The sequence below is a fragment of the Theropithecus gelada genome, chromosome 1 (genome assembly GCF_003255815.1).
Source record: "Theropithecus gelada isolate Dixy chromosome 1, Tgel_1.0, whole genome shotgun sequence".
Classification (NCBI taxonomy): domain Eukaryota; kingdom Metazoa; phylum Chordata; class Mammalia; order Primates; family Cercopithecidae; genus Theropithecus; species Theropithecus gelada.
In genome coordinates, this window is record NC_037668.1 from 15,829,389 (window position 1) to 15,844,575 (window position 15,187).

The window sequence follows — 15,187 nt, forward strand, 5'->3', positions numbered from 1 at the left end:
TCATATGTCTTCATCTCTGACTCTGGAGAGGTGGGATAAAAGGATGTTCCACTTTGTCTCCCTCTTTTTTGTCCCAGAGAGTTAGGGAAATTGAAAAGGGACAGTCCAGACCTCACACTGGTAGGGGAGATCCCTTGGATAGGTGTCCTGCTCCCCCCTGTAAATTCCTTTGTGCCCTGTTTCCCCAACCCCAGTTCATGATTTGGCAGATCCCCTCTCCACAGAAGGCAGCATGTAGATGGAGAAACTGAGGCACAAACTAGGGGCTTAAACACCTCTTGCTCTTTGATTCTCTGAATCAGTTTCTCTTGAGGGTCATAAGAATGTTCTCCTCTGGTCAGTCCCATTCTCAATTCTCTGATGAGGCTTCAGGGTGACTTTTGGAGGAGTGGCTTCCAGAGGAGGAGCAGCTGGGACTGAGTCATGGCAGGAAGCTGAGGAGGGCGGGAGATCACACCAGACAATTATAAAAGAAGAGCCGGTCCTGAAGCTCACGACAGTAACAGCCACCAGACAAGCTCCAGCAGCTGGCCCTTCACATCCAGACTTGCCTGAGAGGACCCACCCTTGGGTGTCCAGTGGTCAGTCGCCCCAGGATGGGGACTACAGTCAGAGCAGCCTTGGTCTTGGCCTATTTGGCCATTGCTTCTGCTGCCTCTGAGGGAGGTGAGTTGGAGGGTCAGCACTTGGGAGAGGGTCTGGGCTTGCATGGCAGGGGTTTGGGTCCAGGCATCCCAGATGGCTCATCACTAGCAGAGTGATTCTCCATTTGACTTGCCTTTTCTGAGCAGGCCCAAAGTGGGCCCGGGCCACTGGAGCCTTTAACCAAGGAGGCAGAGAGCAGGGGCACAGAAGGAGAGGGGCTCCTAGAAACTGCTGCCAAGAAACACAGAATCCCAGTCAAAGGGACAACTGAGTCGGGGTGGGTTCACAGAGTGAGGGTCTCCTGCTGAGGAGGATGTAGGGAGGGGGCTGGTGGGACAGGCAAGGGAGGGAAAAGGGGCCCCCAGGCTGCTCAAAACCGGATTGTTGACCCAGCAAGCCTTGACGGGCTCCCTGTCTGATTAGAGGAGTTGAGGGGTGTCCATCCACAGAGCCACCCTCCATCCAGCACAAACACATTCTTTATCTGCTTTCATGCCTGAACAAAACAGGAACCCCTCAATGCTATGGGTGGAAACTAAGAAAAAAAGGAAAAGAAAAGGAAAAAAAAACAGCCAGGGCACTCCTGCGGGAAGTTGCTGAGGATGTCAGCAGATCTGTCTGCTTCTCTGTGAAGCCTCATGTCATCATTCTTCCCAGCTCCTGGTCTTTTGTGTCTGCAGATCACCTACAAGTGACTCCCTTCCCTGTGCCTGTCCCAGTCCCCCAGGCCCTAAATTGAGACCTAAACTAAGGAGGAGCTGAGACTGGCTGAAGGGGAAGTACTCAACCTTCAGGAAGCCTCCTTAGCCAAAGGCCTAAAGATGTTTCAAGGGCCTGGAGTAGGAGGGTGGGTGGAGGAGGTGGATAGGGTAGGCTCCAACCAGCTCAAGGTCTAGACTTTTTCCTCTGAAAGCTAGAGACTCATCCCAGGAGAGACTGGGGAGGACAACCCACAGCCCTGAGGGAAAGACGCTGGCAGAGGAAATGAGGGCCTCCCTCCCCAATCCCATATGCCATACTCCCTTTAGGCCCAGCCTCTGAGCCAGTAGAGGTGGAGCTATCAGAACGCCACAGGCTTTCTCAGAACCCAGCTGGTTATGTCTAGGTGTGTTGGGGCTGGGAGAGGATTAAGGGACACAGGGCAGGTGAATACAGAGGGGCATCTCGTGTCTTGCTTGTCTCTCCTACACTCTTGATCTCCACAGCCTCCCCATCCCTTGCTGAAGTCCAGGGAAGGCCCTCCCAGCGGCCCCTGACTTGCCCTTCTTCCTTCCAGGCTTCAAGGCTACAGGGCAGAGGCAGCTGAGGCCAGAGCACTTTCAAGAAGGTAAGAGTTTGGGGGAGCAGCATGGGGTTGGGACTCCAGCAGGCATCGTAGGCTCTGATGTCTCCCCTCTTGCCTCTAGTTGGCTACGCAGCTCCCCCCTCCCCACCCCTATCCCGAAGCCTCCTCATGGATCACCCTGACACCTCTCAGCATGGCCCTCCCTTTGAGGGACAGAGTCAAGGTAAGGTCACCCCATGCCCTCCTCAGTGATCCTCCAGGTTTCTAATCTGCCCTACGTGCCACTTTTCAGATGGAAAGGAGGGAAGAGGCCCTCGCCCCCTCTCCCAGCCCTGGCTAGGAGAAAGGATGGGCTGCTCACACATTCCCCCTTCTATAGTGCAGCCCCCTCCCTCTCAGGAGGCCACCCCTATCCAACAGGAAGAGCTGCTGCCTGCCCAACTCCCTGCTGAAAAGGAAGGTGAGCACTTGCCCACCCTCTCTCACCTCTGTCCCACTATGGATCCTGTTGGCACCAGGCTGATCCCTGCTCCTTGGTGCCCTCACCCCTATCTTGCAGTGGGTCCCCCTCTATCTCAGGAAGCTGTCCCCCTCCAAAAAGAGCTGCCCTCTCTCCAGCAGCCCAGTGAACAGAAAGAAGGTAAGCAGCCCCCTCTCTTCTTTACCCACCTTTACCCCATGGCCTTCCCCAAGAGCATGGGCTGGGGGCAGACAAGATGGTGGACTCTGCCACTCACCAGTTATATAACCTTGGGTAAGTTACATACTTCTCCAAGCCTTTGTTTCTTCATCTGTAAAACTGAGGATATACCTGTTTTAGAAACTTATGTGATTAAATACGCAAAAAAAGCATCTATTTTCACTTGCTTCTCTGCTGAGTTCTTCTTTGTGTATGTAAACTAGCCAGGCTTTCTTTGCTTGAAATGGCCATCCCAACATGGCTTTTGCTTACTCCTTCCACGCCAGTAGACCCACCTCTTCTATATCAGGAGGAGATAATCATACGATCCATGCCGAGAGAGGGTGAGTGACAGCTTTGGTCTGTCCATCCCCCTAACTTAGTGCTCAGGACCCTGGGGAGAGGAGCAATAAGCCCGAGCCCTGAGAAGCAGGAGGAGGTGGGGGCAGGCTGTGAGCTGACACCTTTCACACCTTGCTTCTCTTTTCCTTTTAGTTATTTTAAAAGGAAGAGCCACAAATTGTTCTTCCTCATTTCCCTTATATCCTCCCAAAACTTTCTCCTCCATCCTGGATTCTTTCAATCCTCTCAGCTCATCCAGCCTTTGTGGGTTCCTCCACATGTCCCCGCTTCCCACTGTTTTCCCCATTCCAGGAATGCCAGCTCCGTTTGGGGACCAGAGCCATTCAGAACCTGAGTCCTGGAATGCAGCCCAGCACTGCCAACAGGGCCAGTCCCAAGGGGGCTGGGGCCACCGGCTGGATGGCTTCCCCCCTGGGCGGCCTTCTCCAGAAAATCTGAACCAAATCTGCCTTCCTGACCGTCAGCATGTGGTATATGGTCCCTGGAACCTACCACAGTCCGGCTACTCCCACCTCACTCGCCAGGGTGAGACCCTCAATTTCCTGGAGATTGGATATTCCCGCTGCTGCCACTGCCGCAGCCACACAAACCGCCTAGAGTGTGCCAAACTTGTGGTAAGGTTGGGTTCTTGATGCCGGGGGGTGTCCTTGAACTCCCAGACAGTATGTGTGTTTTAAGGGTTAGAGCACTAGGCCTGGGTCTGGAGGAACCTCAGGTCCCATTCACTGGCCCTACCCTGGGCCTCCCCAGTGTGCCAGGGGAGCAGAGGACAACCACTGTTTCTTTTCTATCTGCCTGCCCAGGGTCCTTTCCTGGAACCTGGGAGCAAGGCAGGAATGTGGAAAGTGGGCTGATCCTCCCCTCTTGCTCTAGTGGGAGGAAGCAATGAGCCGATTCTGTGAGGCCGAGTTCTCGGTCAAGACCCGACCCCACTGGTGCTGCACGCAGCAGGGGGAGGCTCGGTTCTCCTGCTTCCAGGAGGAAGCTCCCCAGCCACACTACCAGCTCCGGGCCTGCCCCAGCCATCAGCCTGATATTTCCTCGGGTCTTGAGCTGCCTTTCCCCCCTGGGGCGCCCACATTGGACAATATCAAAAACATATGCCACCTGAGGCGCTTCCGCTCTGTGCCACGCAACCTGCCAGCTACTGACCCCCTCCAAAGGGAGCTGCTGGCACTGATCCGGCTGGAGAGGGAGTTCCAGCGCTGCTGCCGCCAGGGGAACAATCACACCTGTACATGGAAAGCCGTAAGTGGGCGTCCCAGCCTCCCCGAGAGCCTGTTTGCCTGCCTGCCCATCTTCGACCTCTGATCCTGCCGGTCCGTCCATCCATGTAACCCTGCTGTGAGTGCGTCCACCCGTTCATCTGCTTGTGGCTGTCCGTCCATCCATTGTGTTCGTCACCTGAATCTGTTCATCTCGAGCTTGGTACTACACTTCTGGCCTCCTCCACTCATGACCCACACATGCACCTGTCTACCATCCATCCATCTGTCCAGCTCTGGCCTCACCTGACCTTCTCCAACCACTGTTCCAGCTCATCTCCCGGCGCCAGCTTGGAACCTCATCCAGGCTTCCACCCATCCACCTTCCCAAGCCCACACATCAACAATTGCCTCCTAACCCTCTACTTCTTTGCCATCCCCTTTGGGCCCCTGGGGCTGGGAGCCCCTCATCTAGTTGCCAGGGGCAATAAGAGAAGTCAATGGTCAGGAGAGAAGGGGCCAAGTGTCCAGCTTCTAACTTTCCTGTCTCTGGCCCACAGTGGGAGGATACCCTTGACAAATACTGTGACCGGGAGTATACCGTGAAGACCCACCACCACTCATGTTGCCGCCACCCTCCCAGCCCTATTCGGGATGAGTGCTTTGCCCGTCGGGCTCCGTACCCCAACTATGACCGGGACATCTTGGCCATCGACATCAGCCGAGTCACCCCCAACCTCATGGGCCACCTCTGTGGAAACCAAAGAGTTCTCACCAAGCAGTAAGTCTTGCCTAGTCCTTCCCCGCTCTCTTCCTTTCCCGTAAACTTCCCTTGGGGACACCTTTGGGAAAAGCAAAATCATGATATCCCAACCCCATCTGATGCCAGAAGATGCCCAAAGACCCTAACCCCTGCCCTTTCACACCAACATAGTAAACATATTCCTGGGCTGATTCACAACATGACCGCCCGCTGCTGTGACCTGCCATTTCCAGAACAGGCCTGCTGTGCAGAGGAGGAGGTGAGTGTGTGGAGTCTAGTCTCCAGAGGAATGCAGGGGAGGGAAGGGAAAGAGCTAGAACTGCAGGCCACCCCTTCTCTTTAGTACCTCAAACCAGCCCTCAGTTATAATGACTAGTGGGGGAGGTGTTTTTTTCTTGGTTCCAGAAAAGTCTTCACTCTGACCTGGCCTGCTCCCCATCTCTAAGTTCCTATTTATGCCTTCTCTGGGCCTCAAACTTCTGGCATTTCCAGATGTACACATCTGTCAGTCACAAGGAATCCAGCTGTGCAAGGCAGGCTTGTACTCTCTTTGGGCCCCAGGAGGGGAATCAGGGAGAGAGCAGTAGAAGCTGATGAAAGGGGGACTTTGGGCACCCAGGTATCTACATCTGTCCTTGACCACCTCCCCACCCCATCATCTGTTTTATTTTTCTCCTTCATCAGAAATTAACCTTCATCAATGATCTGTGTGGTCCCCGACGTAAATTCTGGCAAGACCCTGCCCTCTGCTGTTACCTGAGTCCTGGGGATGAACAGGTCAACTGCTTCAACATCAATTATCTGAGGAATGTGGCTCTAGTGGCTGGAGACACTGAGAACACCAAGGGCCAGGGGGAGCAGGGCTCAATTGGAGGAACAAATATCGGCTCCACCTCTGAGCCCGAGGAAGAATGAGTCACCCCAGAGCCCTGGAGGGTCAAATGGGGGGAACCTCACCCTACCCCACCCCTTTGGACACTCATTACAGTAAACACCTCTTGGATTTGGTGTCCTCGTTGTCTGTCTAATGCCTCGCCCGCAGTGTTTTAAGTGAATCTTGGTGTCCTAGCCCAGGAGGGCACTGGTGTTTTCAGACACACCACACACACAAACACACCCTCCTAAGCCTGCCTGTATTTCCTTCAGTGCCTGGCCCCTGAGGCCCACTGCCCTGTCCCCTTCACTGAGCAGATGTTCCACAGGCTGTGTGATGGGACCATAACTAAACAGCTTGACATCACTTTGCCATCTTGAATTTATTCACACATTTTGAAAGGAGCACCATCTTGTTAGCTAGCTATTAGGACTCAAAGAAGATACGGTTCTTGGCCTTGGTGAGCCCCCAAAATGCCACAGCCCAGCCTAACATTTATAAAGCTTCACTTTTGATCCTTAAAATCCATGCCTTCCTTCATTCAATATCCTTTTTGTTTCTTTTCTTGAGACGCAGTCTCGCTCTGTCGCCCAGGCTGAAGTGCAGTGGCACAATCTTGGCTCACTGCAACTTGCAAACTCCACCTCCTGGGTTCAAGTGATTCTCCTGCCTCAGCCTCCCGAGTAGCTGGGGTTACAGGTGTGCAACAGCGCACCCAGCTAATTTTTCTATTTTTAGTAGAGACGGGTTTTCGCCATGTTGGCCAGGCTCCCAAAGTGTGGGGATTATAGGTATGAGCCACTGTGCCTGGCCGATATCCATTTATTGAACCCCTGTCTATGCACACTCCACAAGACTTGGGGATACACATCCAGAACACACACAGTCCCTGCCCTGAGGTTGTTCACTCTCCCTGAGCCTAGCAGGTGTCACAAGTGTTGTGGTACAGGGCCCCCAGTGTGCTCTGAGCATGACAGGAATGTCCCGAGGTGGGAGTGGGGCTGGGGGCAGCACAGGTTCACAGGAGGGGCACTGAGGTCAGAGCTTCTCCAGTAGAGTAGAGGGTGTGAGCGGGCAGAGTGTGCACAAGCGTCAAGGCTGAAAGGGCCTGACTCTTTGTTGGCTTTCCTCTCAGATATGGCTGGAATAATAAGCAGGAGCTCATCAATAATGCCTCACCCACAGGGTTTTAAGTGGATCTTGGCACCCTGGCCTAGGGGGCACTGGCATTTTCAAGCAGAGGATGTGTCCGATTTGCCTTTTAAAAATGTCTAGGCCGGGTGCAGTGGCTCAGGCTGTAATCCCAGCACTTTGGAAGGCCGAGGCGCGCGGATCACTTGAGCTTAGGAGTTCGAGATCAGCCTGACCAACATGGTGAAACCCCATCTCTACTAAATTACCCAGGCGTGGTGGTGCCCGCCTGTAATCCAAACTACTCCGGAGGCTGAAGCACAAGAATCACTTGAACCTGGGAGGTGGAGGTTGCAGTGAGCCAAAATCGCACCACTGCACTCAGCCTGGCCGACAGAGCAAGACTCTGTCTCAAAAAAAAAAAAAAAAAAAAAAAAAAAGAATGTCTAGTCGGAGAGCTGGGGAGGTGGCGTGCGCCTGTAATCCCAGCCACCTTCAGCTACTAGGGAGGCTGAGGAGGGAGCATCGCTTGAGGTTAGGAGTTCCAATGAGCTATGGTCTCGGTACTGCACTTCAACCTGCGAGATCCAGTCTCAAAAGCAAAAAAAAAAAATTTAGTCGACAGCCAGCCAGGCGGGACGGTGGGAGGCCAGTTCAGAGGGTGTCATCCCAGTGCCAGAGGGAAGGAACTGTAGTCCCCATCCTGAGCTGGACCCAGGGGCGACGGTGACTAGGAGTCTCAAACCCTACAAAACTGCTCCCAGGAACCTGGGGCCTCAAGGCTGGATCTGAAAGAATCGGAATGAAGAGTCCCAGGGGGATGAGTCCTCTGTGACTCCACCTCCAGGACAACCTTCCAGAAAGCGGATTTCTCCGGCCCCAGTTCTGGCGGAGACGGGAGAGAGTGAACCAAGAACCACCATCCTGGCTGGGCGCAGTGGCTCACGCCTGTAATCCCAGCACTTTGGGAGGCCGAGGCGGGCGGATCACGAGGTCAGGAGATCGACCTGGCTAACACGGTGAAACCCCCCGTCTCTACTAAAAATACAAAAAATTAGCCGGGCGTGGTGGCAGGTGCCTGTAGTCCCAGCTACTCGGGAGGCTGAGGCAGGAGAATGGCGGGAATCTGGGAGGTGGAGCTTGCAGTGAGCCTGGGCGACAGAGCGAGACTCCGTCTCAAAAAAAAAAAAAAAAAAAAAGAACCACCATCCTGCGCTAGCCAGGGGCAAGCGGAATGTCAGTTGCTCCCAAACCCACGCCCACCTCTCCTTCCTCTCCTCCTCCACAGACTTTCATTTATTTACTTAGGTATTTTTAGCCAAGTAGCTGTTTCCAGCCCAGCGGCTCCTTAGATCTTTCGCCGGCTGTCCGCCCCACCTGTCCGTCAACACACTGGCCAATGAGCGGGCGAGGGCAGCGCTGTGCCCCGCCCCTGAGCCGGCAGCCCAGTCTCCCGAGCCTTGTGCCGCCGGGGTCTCCTACCCGCAGCGCTGGAGTCTGGAGCTCGAGAGTGACGCTGCGCATGTGCGGGCGTCCCGCGCAGCTCCTGCGGCCTCCAGCACAGAGGAACCGGGGAGGCAGGGTGAAAAAGGCCGTCCCAGCTCTTCGCCTACACCCCGGCCCCACGTGTACCTCCTGGCCTGGGTCGCCCTAACCCACGGGGAGCGGGCGGAGTCCTGGCCCGCGAAGCCTTGTCACCTGGCGGGCGAATCCGCCAGCGGAGACATGTCTTTAAAGGGCTTTGGGCCGGGCGTGGTGGCTCATGCCTGTAATCCCAGCACTTTGGGAGGCCGAGGCGGGTGGATCACGAGGTCAGGAGTTCAAGACCAGCCTGGCCAAGATGGGGAAACCCCGTCTCTACTAAAAATACAAAAAATTAGCCGGGCGTGGTGGCAGGCGCCTGTAGTCCCAGCTACTCGGGAGGCTGAGGCAGAGAATCGCTTGAACCCGGGAGGTGGAGGTTGCAGTGAGTCGAGATCACGCCACCGCACTCCAGCCTGGGCGAGAGAGGACACTCTGTCTCAAAAAAAAAAAAAGGGGGGGGGAGGGGGCGTTGATCTGTGCAGGAGCTTCCCGGAGATGCTTTAGAGCTGCGTTTGCAAAGTGCAGCGCCAAATGCTGCAAAGAGAGGGGGGAGTCAGGCGAGGAGGACCGCGGTCCCAAACCCTAGCAGTTTCGTCTATCGAGGAGGAGACGAAGGGAACCCCGAGAACACTTGTAAGCTACAATGCTGAAAGAGGAGGAGGTACTGAATTGAGCATCAAGTGCAGAGAGTTAAAGAATTCTCCCTAGGGACCAGCCAGCTATTAACTGGAAGCAATGAGTTTGGATAGAGCCCGGAAGCACGGGTAGCATTGCTGTTAGCAATAAAAGGTGAACGTGTTAACATTAACTGCAATTCGTTGTATACACTATTAAAATATAACTTGCTCAATTCAGGGGTGGTGAGTAAAGTAAGGAGTCAGAGCTCCTAACTATTGGAGAGGCTGGGGAAAGCTTCACAGAATTCAAACTTGAGTAGGGTTTTGTTGGAAGGGAAGGAGATACAAAGCATTGAATGTTTGCACAATTCAGCTAAAGTAAACAGTCCTTTATGTGTTAGGCAGAGTGCTAAAAGTACTCTGGCTACAACGAAGACTACAACACCACCTTCAAGGACTTTAGTGTCTGTGGAAACTTGACCATCTAATGATAGAAATATTCTCAGAATTCTGAGACAGCCTCCTAGACTGGCCTTCAGGGAGATCTTCCAGGAAGAGGAAATAACACAGGAAGTGTGGTATATTTAAATATACCTAGCCAGGCGCGAGGCTCACACCTGTAATCCCAGCACTTTGGGAGGTCAAGGCCCGTGGATCACCCGAGGTCAGGAGTTCGAGACCAGCCTGACCAACATGGTGAAAGCTGTCCCTACTGAAAATACAAAATTAGCCAGGCGTGGTGGCGCATGCCTATAATCCTAGCTACTTGGGAGGCTGAGGCAGGAGAATTGCTTGAACCCAGGAGGCAAAGGTTGCAGTGAGCCGAGATTGTGCCATTGCACTCCAGCCTGGGTGACACAGCCCGACTCCATCTCAAAAAAAAAAAAAAAACAAAAAAAAAAAAGGTTGAGAGCATAGTGAGGAAGGGGACATTTTTTAAAAGCTCTTTAGGAGACAGGGTTGAGAGAACCTGTTTGCTGGTGTCAGGGTTGAGAGAACCTGTTTGCTGGTGTCTAGGGTGACTGCCAAGTTTGAGGCTCCGGTAACTAAGGTGTTACAGACTGAATGTTTGTGTACCCCCAAATGCATCTGTTGAAATCCTAACCCCTAATGTGATGGTATTAGGAGGTGGGGACTTTGGGAGGTAATTAGGTCATGAGGATGGAGCCCTCATAAATGGGATTAGTGGCTTATAAAAGGGACCTCAGAGAACTCTCTAGCCCCCTCTGCCATGTGAGATACAAGAAGCTGGCAGGCTGCAGCCTGGCAGAGGGCCCTCACCTGAACCTGACCATGCTGGCACATGATCTAGGACTTCTAGCCTCCAGAACTGTGACAAATACGTTTCTGCTGTTTAGCCCACCCTGTCTGTGGTACTTCACAGCTCATACTGACTAAGGCAGCAGGACATACAGGGGGAAGAGGAGCAGGTTTCACAGAGGGAAGACATGAGTTCGATTTTGGACTTCTCAGTAGTCGGTGTCCTCAGTGGTAGCATCTTTGAAAGGAAGGTGTCAAAAGTCGAAATCTGGAGAGCTGAGTATGAATGGGAGGTGAAGAAAAGGAGGCAGCACTTGTAGCCTGCTCTTAATGTATTTCTGCCCTCTACACTAGCGGCCTATTACACAGGACACTTGGATGTCTCCTAGATTTCACAAATTCAGCTTGTTCAAAAATGAATTCTTCTAGGTATATGGAAAGATGTGAAGAAGAAAATATAGCAATAAGTTAGGTGGTAGGTATATGGGTGTTTACTGTACAATCTGTCAGTTTTTCTGTGTTTTTGAAATTTTTAATGATAAAAAAAAGTAGTAGGCCCATCCTCTTTACCCTCCACCTATTCTTCTTCCCATGGGCCCTATCTCAATAAATAGAACAACTGTATAGTCAGTTGCTTAGGCCAGAAAATATCAGAGTTGTTAGGCCTGGGAATATCATTCTTTAATTTCTCTCCTTTTCCCTTGTAGTCCAATCAGTCACCAGGTCTCTTAAGTAGCTCTCAAATCCATCAGCAATGGAGTTACACCTTACACTAAAGTTAGGTTATAAGTCAGTACATAAGGCCAAAGTTACATAGTTAACATAACCTTTGAAAATCCCTGGCCCAGGCGCTGTGACCCACGCCTATAATCCTGGCACTTTGGGAGGCTGAGGCAGGTGGATCACCTGAGGTCAGGAGTTCGAGACCAGCCTGGCCAACATGGTGAAACCACGTCTCTACCAAAAATACAAAATTAGCTGGGCATGGTGGCATGCATCTGTAGTCCCAGCTATTCGGGAGGTTGAGGCAGGAGAATCACCTGAACCCAGGAGGCAGAGGTTGCAGTGATCTAAGATCATGCCACTGCACTCCAGCCTGGGCGACAAGAGCGAAACACCGTCTCAAAAAATAATAATAATAATAAAATAGGTCGGCACAGTGGCTCACGCCTGTTATCCCAGCACTTTGGGAGGCCAAGGCGGGCAGGTCATCTGAGGTCGGGAGTTCGAGACCAGCCTGACCAACATGGAGAAACCCCATCTCTACTAAAAATACAAAATTAGCCGGATGTGGTAGCGCATGACTGTAATCCCAGCTATTCAGGAGGCTGAGGCAGGAGAATTGCTTGAACCCGGGAGGCAGAGGTTGTGGTGAGCCAATATCACACCATTGCGCTCCAGCCTGGGCAACAAAAGCGAAACTCCGTCTCAAAAATAAATAAATAAATAAATAAATAAATGTATGACAAAATTTGCCATTTTAACCTTTTTTTTTTTTTCTTTTTTTCTTTGAGACGGAGTCTTGCTCTGTCGCCCAGGCTGGAGTGCAGTGGCGCGATCTCAACTCATTGTAAGCTCCGCCTCCTGGGTTCACGCCATTCTCCTGCCTCAGTCTCCCGAGTAGCTGGGACTACAGGCGCCCACCACCATGCCCGGCTAATTTTTTGCATTTTTAGTAGAGACGGGGTTTCACAGTGTTAGCCAGGATGGTCTCGATCTCCTGACCTCATGATCCGCCCGCGTTGGCCTCCCAAAGTGCTGGGATTACAGGCGTGAGCCACCGCGCCCAGCCGATTTTAACCATTTTTAAGTGTAAAACTCAGTGGCATTAATCATATTCACAGTATTGTACAACCATCACCACTATCTATTCCATAACTTTTCCATCACCCCAAACATAAGCTCTGTAACCATTAAGCAATAACTGGCATTCCCCCCCTCCCTTTAGCTCCTGGTAACTCCTAATAGAGTGTCTTTATGAATTTGCCTATTCTGGGTACCTCATATAAATTGCCTATAATATTTGTCATTTTGCATCTGGCTGATTTCACTTAGCATAATGTTTTCAAGGCTCATCTATGTTACAGCATGTATCAGAACTTCATTCCCTTTTATGGCTGAATCATATTCCATTGTATGTGTATACACACGATGTGTGTATACGCCACATTTTGCTTATCCATTCATCTGTTGATGGACATTTGGGTTGTTTTCATCTTTTGACTATTGTGAATAATGCACAATTATTTCATTTTGCCAATTTTTGAACTTTATAAGAATGGAATCAGAATAATTACAATATTTTGTGTGTGTGTGTCTGACTTTTTAAGTATGCATTCATGTTATTTTATATACCTGTAGTTCATTCATTTTCTTTTTTTTTTTTTTTTGAGACGGAGTTTTGCTCTTGTTGCCCAGGCTGGAGTGCAATGGCGCGATCTCAGCTCATCGCAACCTCTGCCTCCTGGGTTCAAGCAATTCTCCTGCCTCAGCCTCCCGAGTAGCTGGGATTACAGGCATGCGCCACCACACCCGGCTAATTTTGAATTTTTAGTAGACTCCATGTTAGTCAGGGTGGTCTCGAACTCCCGACCTCAGGTGATCCACCCGCCTCGGCCTCCCAAAGTGCTGGGATTACAGGCATGAGCCACCGTGCCCGGCTTCATTTTCTTTTCTTTTTCTTTTTCCTTTTTTTTTTTTTTTTTGAGACGGAGTTTCACTCTTGTTGCCCAGGCTGGAGTGCAGTGGCACAATCTTGGCTCAGCGCAATCTCAGCTTACCACAACCTCCATCTCCCGGGATTCTCCTGCTTCAGCCTCACGTGTAGCTGGGATTACAGGCACCCACCCCTACGCCTGGCTAATTTTGTATTTTTAGTAGAGACAGGGTTTCTCCATGTTGGTCAGGCTGGTCTCAAACTCCCAACCTCAGGTGATCTGCCTGCCTCAGCCTCCCAAAGTGCTGGGATTACAGGCATGAGCCACCGTGCCTGGCCTCATTTTCTAGTGGAATTCTATTTCAGAAATATGCCACAATTTATCCATTCTACTGTTGATAGATATGTGGATTGTTTCCAGTTTTAAGCCATTTCAAATATGCCATTATAAAAATGGTAGCTATTGCATAAATTTCTGTCAGGTATACAGCTAGGAGTTGAATGGCTGGGTCAGAGTTTATTCGGCTTAACTAGAGAATGCCAAAGTGGTTGTACTAATTTTTCTTCCCACAGGCAGTGTATGAGAGTTCCAGTTGTTCTCACCCTCTCCAGTTCTTGAGGTTGTCAATGTGGTTGGCCATTCTGGTGAGTCTGTGGTGCAATGGTACCTCAGTATGGGTTTAACTTGCATTTCTGTATTTATAAATGAGGTTAAACACCTTGTGATATGTCAACCGATCATTTGGATATCTTCTGTGAGATGCCTGCTCAAGCCCCTTGCCTATCTTCTGAAAGTGTTATTGTCTTATTTGCTCATTTAAGATTGGTAACCACCTGGAGTTGATTTTGACATTTATTGGGAGGTAGAGGGTCATGATTCATATTATTCCATTTGGAGATTCAGTTATTCCAGCACCATGTGTTGAAAGACTGTTGTTACCCCTCTGCAGGCCATGTTTGTCATAAATCAAGTGTCCATATTTGCATGGGTCTATTTATGGACCTTCCATTCTAATACCTGTTCCTTCTTGCGCAATACTGCACAGTTGATAGCTTTATATTAAAGTTTGATATTTATAGGCCAAGCATTCCCTCCCACTTTGTTCTTCAGGAATGTCTTGGCTATTGTTTAACGACTGGACACAAATTGTAGGAACAGTATATACAAATTCTTTAAGTAAGTCTTAAAAGTGGAAAAGCCGCCCAGGTGCGGTGGCTGACTCCTGTAATCCCAGCACTTTGGGAGGCCAAGGTGGGTGGATCACCTGAGGGCAGGAGTTCGAGATCAGCCTGGCCAACATGGTGAAACCCTGTCTCTACTAAAAATACAAAAAAATTAGCTGGGCGTGGTGTCATGTGCCTGTAATCCCAGCTACTCTGGAGGCGGAGGCAGGAGAATCGGGTGCACCCAGGAGATGGAGGTAGCAGTGAGCCGAGATTACACCACTGCACTCCAGCCTAGGTGACAGAGTAAGACTGCGTCTCAAAAAAAAACAAAAATGGAAAAGCCATATTGTAATCCTTTTCTGAACAGTCATTCCAGTGACTTTCCAGCTTAGAAGTTGGCAGTGGTTGGCCGGGAGTGGTGGCTTATACCTGTAATCCCAGCACTTTGGGAGGCCAAGGCAGGAGGATCACCCGAGGTCAGGAGTTCAAGACCAGCCTGGGCAACGTGGTGAAACCCTGTCTCTACTAAAAATACAAAAATTAGCTGGGCATGGTGGCGCATGCCTGTAGTCCCAGCTACTCAGGAGGCTGAGGCAGAAGAATCGCTTGATCCCAGGACGGGGAGGTTGCCATGAGCTGAGATAATGCCACTGTACTCCAGTCTGGGCAACAGAGTGAGACTCTGTCAAAAACAAGCAGTTGGCAGTGCTGTCCAATACAGTAGCCACCAGCCACTTGTGACTACTGAGCACTTGAAATGTGACTGGTCTGAATTGCAGTATACTATAAGTGTAAAATACACAACGGATTTCTTCAATAAAGGATGCAAGATATCTCATTAATATTTTTCCTGTTGTTTACATATTGACATGAAAACTCGAGGGTATATTGGATTAATGAACTCTCTCCCCCTCTCTCTGTCTCTCTCTCTGTCTCTCTCTCTCTCTCTCTCTCTATA

At 51.0% G+C, this 15,187-nt stretch overlaps 1 protein-coding gene across 3 annotated transcripts; it reads left to right on the forward strand.

The window, feature by feature from the left end:
- ECM1 (extracellular matrix protein 1) lies at positions 1-6,180 on the forward strand. Of its 3 annotated transcripts, none has more exons than XM_025354648.1 (10): positions 1-666; positions 1,922-1,972; positions 2,052-2,153; positions 2,310-2,390; positions 2,490-2,570; positions 3,264-3,586; positions 3,846-4,220; positions 4,738-4,958; positions 5,112-5,199; positions 5,625-6,180. In XM_025354648.1, the coding sequence occupies exons 1-10, from the start codon at positions 597-599 to the stop codon at positions 5,853-5,855; spliced, it is 1,623 nt and encodes a 540-aa protein (XP_025210433.1). In that variant the 5' UTR covers positions 1-596; the 3' UTR covers positions 5,856-6,180. The 3 variants fall into 3 exon arrangements, with proteins under 3 accessions (XP_025210433.1, XP_025210363.1, XP_025210508.1); XM_025354578.1 differs by having other exon boundaries at positions 2,052-2,147; positions 2,223-2,390; XM_025354723.1 differs by lacking the exon at positions 3,846-4,220.
- Positions 6,181-15,187: the final 9,007 nt, after the last annotated feature.

What these genes read in the sequence shown, in the direction of transcription:
- ECM1 (XM_025354578.1), top strand. Translation starts at nt 597, where the DNA reads ATGGGGACTACAGTCAGAGCAGCCTTGGTCTTGGCCTATTTGGCCATT. An exon ending in TTCTGCTGCCTCTGAGGGAG is followed by an intron (nt 667 to 1,921) that starts GTGAGTTGGAGG and finishes TCTTCCTTCCAG; the next exon opens with GCTTCAAGGCTACAGGGCAG. An exon ending in GCCCAGTGAACAGAAAGAAG is followed by an intron (nt 2,571 to 3,263) that starts GTAAGCAGCCCC and finishes TCCCCATTCCAG; the next exon opens with GAATGCCAGCTCCGTTTGGG.